Consider the following 10966-nt stretch of genomic DNA (forward strand, 5'->3'; position numbering starts at 1 on the left):
AATGGTGGGACTCTGTATGCTATCAGTTCTCCCCAAATTAATCTGTAAATTCAATTCAGTTCCAAAATCCCAATTGAGACAATGCTGAAAAAAAATCGGGCGGGGTGCTCACTCTAAAAGCTGTCAAGGCCTATTTTAAAGGTGTAGGAATTAAAAGATACAGGCTTAGACAAACAGACCAATGGAACAAAACTGTCCAGAAATGGACCCCAGCTAGATAAGACCTTGGTATATGAGGAGTCGTTTCTAATCAATGGGAAAACTATGGCCCAATCATAAATGGACTTGGGATATTTGGTTTTAAGGGGATGGGATTTGATTTTAGACACTCTGGGTTTTAGGTGTTTGTGATGCTTCAAAGTGCAAGTGTGCATTAGGCAGTTGAATATATGCCTCTGAAGATTAGAGAGACCTGGGTTAGTTCCAGAGATTTGGGGATCATAAGCTTCTAGGTGTTCATGTTTGTGAGGAAAGCACTAAAATTAGCCAGAAAGTATAGCATGAGGAAAAAACAGGACCACAGATGGAACCCACTGGAACACTAATATTTAAGGGCCAGGCGGAGGCAGCTGAGCCAGCTTTAAGCTCAGTAAGGGCAGGGGGCTGAGCTGCCTTATTCACAGCTCACGTTTCTGTCCCCGACAGGTAATAGGTGCTCAGTATGTGTTCTTTGAATGAATAATGGGATGGAGTAGCCAGAAATGTGAGATAAAACTAGAAGACAGAGCATAGTTGCTAGAGAAGGAGGGAGTTGTCACATACTTCAGACGAAGCAATAAGATGACTGAAAATGGGCTGAACAGCAAAGGTGTCACTCACTGGTGACCTCATGGAACCCTGTTTCAGTGCTGGAGGAAGACACACAGGGAAGAATCTTATAAGGAGAAGCCAGAGAAGAGGCTGCAGCGCACTTGGATCTTGGTTTTTTGTTTTCTTTTTGTGTTTTGATGGGAGAACATTTAGGGGGGAGGGGTAGAAAGAGCTGACAGAGAGGGAGTGTGTGAAGATGAAGAAGAGAAAAGCAGATGGATAATGAATCAAGGTCTCCATGAAAATGAAGAGATGAGCTCTTGAACATAAACGGTACATTTCCTTTTGAGGAAGGGACGAGGCCTCTTAGAACCAGGAAGGAACAATGAGATAAAGATCCATTTGAAACCTGGAAAGGGCGATGCAGATGAATATACCTTTGGAGGCCAAGGTAGATAGATACACTGCGGAAACAGGGAGCTTAGGCTCTAGGGTGTCTTACTTGCATGGGCCCCTTGAGCGTTAGGAGTTACTGGGAATTGTAATGTCCGAGGTAGGTAGGAAGGGAGCATTGTAATTCTGAAGCATTTATACATAAGCATTTCTGAGAGATTGCTTAGCGGAATCTTAGAAGAAAGATATAAAACTTTCTAAGACTCCAGTAATTTATTGTGTGATATCTTTGCTCATTATAAATAACTCTTTTGCTCTTTAGTATCCAATACCTGGATGTCTCCCTGCTTGTAGGTAAGGGGACAGAAGTTGAGAGAGTTCAGTCTCAAGTTTCTGAGTCAAATAAGAGACAAGGTCATTTGAGAGGGATGGAGGTCGGGCAAGAGGTGTGGCAAAAGTCCTTGTGGGACGAGAAGAGAACTGATGGGGGACAGCAAAAAATCACGGCGCGCCCTCTCCCATTTGTCTTACCCCACCGCCATTTCAGCTGTCCAGGTGTGGAAATGGCGAAAGCATGGCTGTCAGGGTAGGATTGCAGGGTGGTAGATAAAGGAGGGGCCTGGTATGTGGAGGGAGCAGACAGGGTGCAGTGAGGCACCGTGGAGTGGAGGCGGGACGGGCGGGAGGTACAGCCACAAGGCAGGCTGCTCATTTCTGGAAAAGCAAGGGGTGGAAGGTTTGTTGACAGGCCAGGGAGCAGGGAAACTGGAAATAATCAAGACTGAGAGAGTTGAAAGTTAGAGAGTTAGACATGGAACAGTTTATTCTAGAGAAAGCTGCAAGGGCCAATGATGTCATCTGAGGAAATTCAGAAAGCAATAAGATGAAAAGTACATTTCCAGTATACTTAGATTTATACCCAGGACTCCGTGGGAGGGCAGCCTGCTGGGGGAGGTGCGTTTCAGTTCACACTGCAGGTTTTCGCCAGAGAAGTAATAGTGAAGAATATTTTTATGATGTCTTACAGTTGACTGCTTTATAGTAGGAGTGAGGATTGAAAGAAGCAGTGAGTATTCTTGGCTCTGCGTTTGTGATTTAGTCAAGTTTTCATACAGGAATTAAAATGTAAATCTATGCCAAACTCAAAGTAGTTTCCATTGCATTCTGCCCTGGTTAAATGAGCACCTGTGTGTCATTATGGTCTTTGTATCATTTTTGCCATTATCCTTACATCTCCTAGAGAAGTAGTAGCAACCCATTAAACAAGTGAGAAGATAAGAAACAATGACCTTCAAAACAGTGACCTTGACAAGTTTACCTGTTGCCTAAACTAGTTTGCTTAGTCATCAATTGATGTACTGGAATCACAAGAAAAAATTTTAAAGCTTTTTGTGTTATCTGTAACGTGTTTCTTACACATGTACACTAAGTAATTTCCCACTAACCTCTATAAAACTGCTAGAAGTGTTTTATATGTTGAACCAAAGGACCACTTGTCACACGAGTCCCTCAAGAAAAAATATATATATATCTCATCCAAAGAGAATCTGATATGATTCTAGAATACTAAGTGGTTCTAGGAACCATTGCGTTATTTTAGATCATCTTTACTCAGCTGATGAAATGGATCTGCTCTTCTCCTTAGATAGGATGTCAACAATTAACACGTTTCAGAGATTTTAAACAATGTTGGATACGGTTGTGAAGGGGCTAGAGAAAAGCTAACTACTTCTGTGGGTTCTAAGCATATCTTCTGTTCAGAGCTGCTTTTCATTTCTGTAGGGCCTTTAGTCACCAGAAGTAAATATAAATATCTATATGCATATAGACTTAAAAAGACTAAAACATTTAAATTCCTGTATTGATAGCCTGATTAATCTGTGTTTTCCAGTTTTTCTAATAACTGTTGTTCACAATTGGACGCAGGTTGAAGAAGAATAATGAAAGTACTAGCAAAATATTCTCTTGAGTCAGCTTTAAGTTTTGAAGGGAGAAATATTTTTTAATTGAAAAGTTTTCTTTCTGGTCTGGGAAAAAGTCTAACTGTGGGCAGTCCACTGTGATTACAACATGTCCTTATGATTAAAAGAAACGTTTGTAATTAGACACTACATTAACTTTGTTGTAATTGTTCTAAACACACAGAATGTCCCTGGCTGCTTATTGTGTCATGTGTTGCAGAAGACTGGGAACCTCAGCTCCTCCGCCAAAAAGCAGCACATACTGGCAGGATATCCGTGAGTACTGTTTAAAACAATAATATTGTCTTGTAGAAACGGTGCCCTGTTTCCAGGGTGGTTAGGTGCATAGGGTGGTCCACAAACATTTAACCCATGACAAAGCTCAGATTTGTGTATGGCTTTTCTGTGCTAATGGTCCACCCCAAATCTGTAGGCCCAGGGCCATGCATACGCCTTTTTCTTGGGGACCTTTTCCTCCCCTACGTTACCCGTCAGATTCATACTCTTCCTTCTGAACTCAGCTTAAGTATCGCTGCATTCTCATTCCGCAACCGTTTACTAAGCTCCTGCAAAACAAGGTACCAGGCACGTATTAAGTTCAGGGAATTCGGTGGCGGACAAGGAGGATGCTGTGCTGGCTTTACGGGAGCTTAGGATCTAGCACTAATCTAATTATCTTCATTTCTAAAATGAGAAGATTGGCTTAGATCATCTTTCATTCATTTGACAAACATTTATTTATCATCTGCTCTGTGCCAAGTATTGTCCCAGGCACTGAGGATACAGTACAGGCATGCCTCACAGACACTGCAGGCTCCGTTCCAGACACTGCAGGAAAGCAAATATTGCAGTAAAGTGAGGCACGCATTTCTTGGTTTTCCAGTGCATATAAAAGTTATGTTTATACTATACTGTAGTCTATTAAGTGTGCAGTATTATGTTAGGGTCTAAAAAAGCAATGTATACACCTTAATTTAAAACTATCGTTACTAAAAGGTGCTAACCATTATCTGAGCCTTCAGCAAGTTGGAATCTTTTTTCGGGTGGAGGGTCTTACCATCAGTTTATTAAAAAACACAATACAGTGAAGTGCCGTAAAGCGAGGTGTTCCTGTATCGAATAATGCAAAGCCCTGTTCTCATGGAGCATGCTTTTGACTTTTACAATAGGCCTGTTTTTGCAATACATCTTTTTCATCTAGAAAATTTTATGGTTCTGTATTTTAAGTATGAAAAGAGGAGCTTTTTTTCTCTCATTTCTAGCAGAACAAATTGAAGAGAGTGGTGAATTGACTTTAGGAGAAAAGGCTGTGAGACTGTTCTGTTCCCAGGCTCCAGTGAAAAAGAAACATTCTAGTAGGAGGCAATGGTGGTAGCAGCCGAGAGGGAAACACACTGGCTGCTCCCGGGGCCCTCGGGGGGACGGTGGCGGGAGGCAGTCCAGGCAGCCATCTTGGAATGAAAAACGTCCCAGAGGAGTTGCACAGTCGGGCAGCTCTGTGTGCCACAAGTTCTGACCTCGTCCCTGCAGAACTCCTGGAATTGTCCTCTTCCCTGTTCTGGAACCACTAGGTCCTAGAGTTTGGGAGGAATGTTCATCTCCTTGCCTGATGCGTAGGGAAGTCGATCGGGGAGAGCTCCGTATTCCTCATTAGGGAGGAGAGCTGTGTTCTTGGCAGCGCAAAGCTCTGAACAAAGGGCTGCCCTCTATACAGCCAACAAATTCTAGGTAACATTTCTTGTGGGCTGGCCACAGCACCTAGCCATCATGGGAAATATATCAGTTGAGATTGTGTTCAGGGCATGTTAACAGAAACTTGACCGCCATGGCTTAAATTAGTAAGGTTTTCATTTTTCTTATTACTTAATAGGAAGTCAAGACAGAGACAGCTTAGGGCAGGAATTGCAGCTTAGCAATCCTCTCGTCTTCCTGCTCCATTACCTTTATTGTCCTCATGGTCACAGATGGTTGCTGAATCCCTGGACATCAAGAAGGTCGAAAAACCAAAAGCCATCTAAGGAGGCTTTGCCTTTTTATTTGGGAGGGATCCCTCCCTGTCAATTTCCATCGAAATCTGATTGGCGACGACTCTGTTGTACAACCAGCCCTTGCCTCTGGGGAGTCTGGGGATTAGATAGAAATCAGGTTGTGTTAGTAAGGATTAAGGGGCTTATGTGTATTGGATAGGCAACTGGCTGTGTCTGTCACTAGGATTTTTTTTTTAATGTTAAAAAAAGTGTTTTCCAAGTTCTGAACAAAACAATTACAAATAAACTTGTAGAATGTAACCTGTATTTAAAATGGGGCTGTCTTAGCCACCAATTATAACAGAATTATTTTGGGAAGAGTCCTTCTGTGTCTCCACTTGACAAACAATCCCTCAAGATAGTCTTAGTAGTGATAGGAAGACTTGTCCCCATTCCTTTGTTTAATTGGTTGTGAACTGAGAGAGTCAGAAGGGCAGTTAGCGCCCTGGACCCCGCACGCAGGGGAAGCACTGTCGGCCTACAACACCAGGAGTGTAACAGGAAGTAGCTGTCTGCTGATGTGGAGGGGTGCAGAAGAAGGGCGGGAGGAAGAGGAGAGCGAGCATGAACGGGAGTAGCGACGCGAAATATGCAGGTTCTGGTTTTGTGCCCCGTGCTATTGGTGCATTTGTTTGTATCTGGGGATAGGAAGCCATGTGTTGATAGCAACTGATTATATTTATGGAAAAATACCAGTAACTTCTTACGTGATTATGTATGATATAGGTAGAGACTTACAGTGTTGCCTATTTCCTATCATGTTTTTAAAATGAAATCCTTCACATTGACTTTTTTCTTTTTGAAGGAAATATAATCAAGTTTACCGGATCCCTCATTGTAGGGTAAGTGTCAACTGTGGAATACTAATTGGTTTCATTATCCTACATTTGAAATCCCAGGGAAAGTGATTTACGGGTAGCATGGGTTAGTGAAAGGGTATAGATTTTGCAGTTAGGTGGATTCATCCCTGGTTAATCACTAGTTCTACACTTCAGTGTTGTATTGATCCAGTTACTTTACCTTCTGAGTATTGATTTCTCTTGGGTCCAAGTGCATGAGGGGGACTCTACCCACCTGCACACCTGGCACTGTTGCTCCAAGGAAAGGAGTTGACACGTACAGAGCAGGGATGCACTGAGTAGCTTTCACTTGCCTAAAGTCACGTTCAGTTTTAAAGTGGGTAGAGAAGGTAAAGATTGACTATAGTCAGAATTATTTTTGCAAATCCTTTAAATCACCATAAAGTTCTTATGAAAGAAGGTTGAGGGTGACTGAGAAAACCAATAGACCTCTCTCATCTCATGCTGTTTCACAGGCACATGCTTAATGAATGAAGTGACTCTCCAAAAACTTAATTTTTCCTTTTTTTTATTTTTTATTTTTTTTAGAGGGGGATATATATGTTAAATGAAAGTCTAATACTGCTCTAGTGTTTTTGTTAATAATACTTTTTCACTAGTATAAATATAAAATCAACTCTTAGATGCTAAATTGATAAAAGAATATTTGGCATTTTATCCAAATACATAGATTTCTCCATGATATCATACAGTAAGGCAAAATATATTTAGATGATTTTTCCCTTTGACTTATTCCAGGCAAAGGATAAATGAGTACTCTTTTCTGTAATGCAGTTTCTTAGTTTATATCACAATTATATTCAGGAATAGAGTGGAATTAATCACACAGTTTCTAGTAAAGAATTTTGTCTTTCATGGAAAGCATGATAAAAATACTAAATACACTTGATTTTTTTGGCTGCTCAGAGAGATTCCCTGTTCCTTCTCTGGTGCTGACCACTGTCTGGCCTTTTGGTTTAACCTGCTTTTGTTTTAGGAGGAAGTTCAGGAGAAAGCTTAGTGTAACTAGGTTTCCTAAGCTCCGAATCAGACAGAAGCGCTGAATGCAGCCTTTGTGCCTGGATTTGGGAGTGTGCAGGTCAACCTGATTAGGCGAAAAAACCTTCCTTTGGGGTAACACAACAAACAACATTGTATGTCACATATAAAAATTGATATTAAGTGTAACTGTTAGGAGAAACTTTCATATGCTAGTAATGGGAGTACAAATCGGTTAATCTTCTTGAAAAAATAGTTTGGCATTACCCTAGTGAAGCTGAACAATATATATGTGCTGTAAGAAGGTCTGTAATTCTACTTCTAGATAACGTCCCTTAGAGGAACATAAACACTTGTATGTGCAGTGTGGACGTATGAGATGTGTAACAGCATTGTTTATAATAGACTCAAACTAGAAATTCCGTAAATATGGTTGAATGGGTTAGTAAATGGTGGTGTATTCATACAATGGGTGAATCACAACCATATGAAAAGATCAACACATGAACCCCGGATACACACAATAACGAGGATGAATCTCACAGAGGGCTGAACAAAATCACGCACACAGTGCGATTCCATTCCTATGACGTCACAGGCAGACAAAACTAAGCTCTGTTGTTTAAGGATGTATGTGTAGATGGTGAACTATTGGGTTGTCGGAAAAGTCATGACGCATTTTTGCAACAAAAAACAGAAAAAATACGTCATTACTTTTCCGACAACCCAATATAAAGAAAAGCTAGGATGTTATTATAAGTCAGAGTAATAATTAGCTATAGAGATACGAGAGTGGGTCAGGACCAGGGAGGGACCAGGGCTTCGAGGGTACTGTTGAAGTACTGTTTTTTTGCCTGAATATGATAATGTAGCTATTATTATTTGTTAAACTGAAATGTGCATATACCTTGATACATATATTTTGCATATATATACAAATATAATATATGATATATATACATTACTGTATTTTGTTTCCCAATATAAAAGAAAGAAAAGTTCACTATGTAAAGCTTAATAAAAGAGTGGCTCTTGGGTTACGTTTAGATCATATATTTATGATGGATTTTTTGTTTCTTTTAAGAGGTTCATTATTTCTTACATATGAGGTCCTGGCCCTGAAAAAGTCTTTGACATTGGATACTCAAGTTGTAGAAAGAGAAAAAATGAAGTCATATATATATGTGCACACAGTTTCTTTAGATAAAAGAGAAAACCCTGGTAAGTTTATGGTAAAGTAATCCCATCTTTGTGAAAAATTGAAGCTAGTTATTGAATTTTAAAAGTGAGTATTTAAAACAGTATTAATAAGATAGGTTCAGCTACCTCTAAGATGATCACCAAACCATGTGAGAACCAAGTTCCTAAAGAGTTAAGACCAAATTTTGGACTTCCATATTGAACTCAAGTTTACAGCTCTCCTATAACTAAATGAAGTGAAGGCGAGCCAGCCATTTTAGTCTAAATTTGGAACACCTTAGTGGGGACCGTCAATTTGGAGGCTGGCCCTCCATTTGGCAAGCATAAAAACGTGATTTTGTCACTTAGCTCAGAGATATTTCTGATTTAAGGGATTTTTTGCATGCACACTAAACTCACGAGATAGATTCATAAGTGTGAATACCAGCTTATTTACAGAGGGGAGAAAAATCTGTTATGAAGGCTACAAAACCTGTTTTTACTAGTCAGAACATGCCTCTTGTCCATAGTTAAGTCACATGGAAGGAAACCTGATGAGTCATCAGACGATTGCTTGGTGAACGTGACATTTTAGAGCAGAGGAGTATCTTTTTATTAGGATAGGGGCTGTCTGGTGAGTCACACACCTGACTTAACAGCAGCCAGAAGAACCATGCCTGTTACCACATTATGATCCCTGAGTGGGGCAGGTTCTACTCCCCATCTACGAGCTGCATATATCACCACTCTGTTCTGTGTGTGTTTAGTGTGATTTCACATTCCTGTATTTCAGCATGCTTTTATGGTGTTAACAATTTCAATTACACAAATTGTTTTTATAGCTTATAATTTACCTATGTGGTGAAGCGTAATCTCAGCGAGATACTTTTATCTCCAGATTTTAGTTTGAGAGGGCTATTTTTAAGGGACATTTTCTTGAATGTAGCTAATCCTATGTTGTAGATGAGGATTTTTGTTCGCTTTGGTTAGTGTTTTTGTTTTTGTTTTTTTACTTTTTCTCTGATTTAGAGAGTAATCTTTTATTTTGGGATCTAGAGCTTTGTATTCCCATAATGGTTTTAGTTGCTTTGATAGTGCCCAAAAAAACAGATGCTATTTTATATATTTTATTTTTGAAAAAACTTGGAGTTTAGTTTATATTTCTCTTTGAAGTATTGGAGCTTAGCATTTAGAGTACCTATTTGGTTTTATTTAAATTTGTAATCACTTTAGGAATCACCTACCAGGCAAGAAAAGAGCTTCACAAAGCAGTAAGAAAAGTATTGGCAACGTCAGCCAGGATATTACGGGGCCCATTTGCTGGTAAGTATCGAATATTTAACTGGGAATCCTTATCAGTAATCTGAAAGTCATTCAGTGGTCTATCTGAGATGCTTTTCATTTTACATTACTAACATTTATTATATTATAGCTATGGAAAATGGAGTAACATTATGCTCTTGGGCTGTATTTAATTTTAAGGGCTAAATGCCTTGGACAGTTTCTTTCCTCCCATCTTTGTGAATGTATTGTTAGATATTTGTAAATCAGTATTTATACTAAATATACCCTCTTCAAAATTTAAAATATTTTAGAAAATCTCTCCCATGCTTTCTCAGAATGAGACTATTACATCAAAAATTAGATTTCACAACCAGGCAACTCTACAGTGTGGAGCTAACTGTAAAAGAGCTAACTTGGTCTCTCTAAAAAGTTGACTTCATGAAAAAGAAAAGGTGGGAAAGCTTTCTAGAATTAAAAGAGACTAAAGAGATTTTATCAAATTCTGGTTTTAAAACACAGCTCTACAGATATTTTGGGAACAATTGGAGAAATTTGAATATGGAGCTAGACTGGATTTTAGATGGTTTGGGAAGAGTTTTGTTAGTGTTCTTGGGTGTTAGAATGGCATTGTGGTTATATAGGAGAATACAGGCTTATTCTTAGGAGATGCAAGATGAACTAGGAAAGTTATTATGTTTGCAACTTCCTTTCATGTAGTTTGGAAAAAAATACACACACATATAGATTGAGCAAATATGGCAAAATAACAGTTATTAAATCTACCTGTGGTAGGCATATGGCTCTTAATGTATTATTCTTTTAATTCTTCCATATGTTTGGTATTTTTTATAATAAAGTTTTTTAGAGAAAAGGCAAAAAAAAAACACCCTCACATAGTAAAAGCAACATAGCATATAAAACAAAAGCATAGGGCTGGCCGAGTGGCGCGTTGGGTAAGAGTTGGCTTGGAACGCCAGCTCTGAGCAGCATGGCCCTGGTTCAGATCCCACATGAGGGCCAGTGACACTGCCCTCTACAGCTAAGATGGTGAACAACAGCTTGACCTGGAACTGGGCTGCCGTGAGTCGCCAGCGACGGCGTAGGCTGCAGTGAAGCTGCAGTGGGCTGCCATAAGCTACCGTGAGTGGCTGGCAGCCAGTGTGAGCTGCCATCCAATGGCCGGCGAGCAACTGCCTCACCCGGGAAGAGCGCAGTGATCACAATACCAACATGGGCCAGTGAAGCGACGTCCTCTACACCTAGACTGACGAACAAAAGGACAGCAGCTTGTCTGTTCCCCTTCCCCGATTCCCCAATGCTGTTTCCCTCCCCTAATTCCCCAATAAAATATTTAAAGAAAAACAAAAAAACAAAAGCATATAGATAATCCACATAATAAATGTAAATATGACAGAATTGAGAATAAATGTATCAATTATTATCAATACCTGGAATTAGATTTAACTCTCCTATGATAGATTTGAAATATTTATAAATTACCATATTAAATGAGAGGATAAAAATGTTGCTTCTG

At 39.6% G+C, this 10966-nt stretch overlaps 1 protein-coding gene across 1 annotated transcript in view; it reads left to right on the forward strand.

Moving 5' to 3' along the window:
* Nucleotides 1–3291: 3291 nt before the first annotated feature.
* The window catches only part of SERAC1 (serine active site containing 1), a 9480-nt gene continuing 1805 nt past the window's right edge, over nucleotides 3292–10966 (forward strand). Inside the window, exons 1-4 of the mRNA XM_019634961.1 lie at nucleotides 3292–3380; nucleotides 5937–5973; nucleotides 8054–8190; nucleotides 9382–9471. Coding sequence (XP_019490506.1) covers nucleotides 3314–3380; nucleotides 5937–5973; nucleotides 8054–8190; nucleotides 9382–9471 — 331 coding nt within the window. The 5' untranslated portion in view covers nucleotides 3292–3313. The remainder of the gene's footprint in view (nucleotides 3381–5936; nucleotides 5974–8053; nucleotides 8191–9381; nucleotides 9472–10966) is intronic.

Source organism: Hipposideros armiger, unplaced genomic scaffold (assembly GCF_001890085.2).
Source record: "Hipposideros armiger isolate ML-2016 unplaced genomic scaffold, ASM189008v1 scaffold_2367, whole genome shotgun sequence".
In the NCBI taxonomy this organism is placed as follows: Eukaryota; Metazoa; Chordata; class Mammalia; order Chiroptera; family Hipposideridae; genus Hipposideros; species Hipposideros armiger.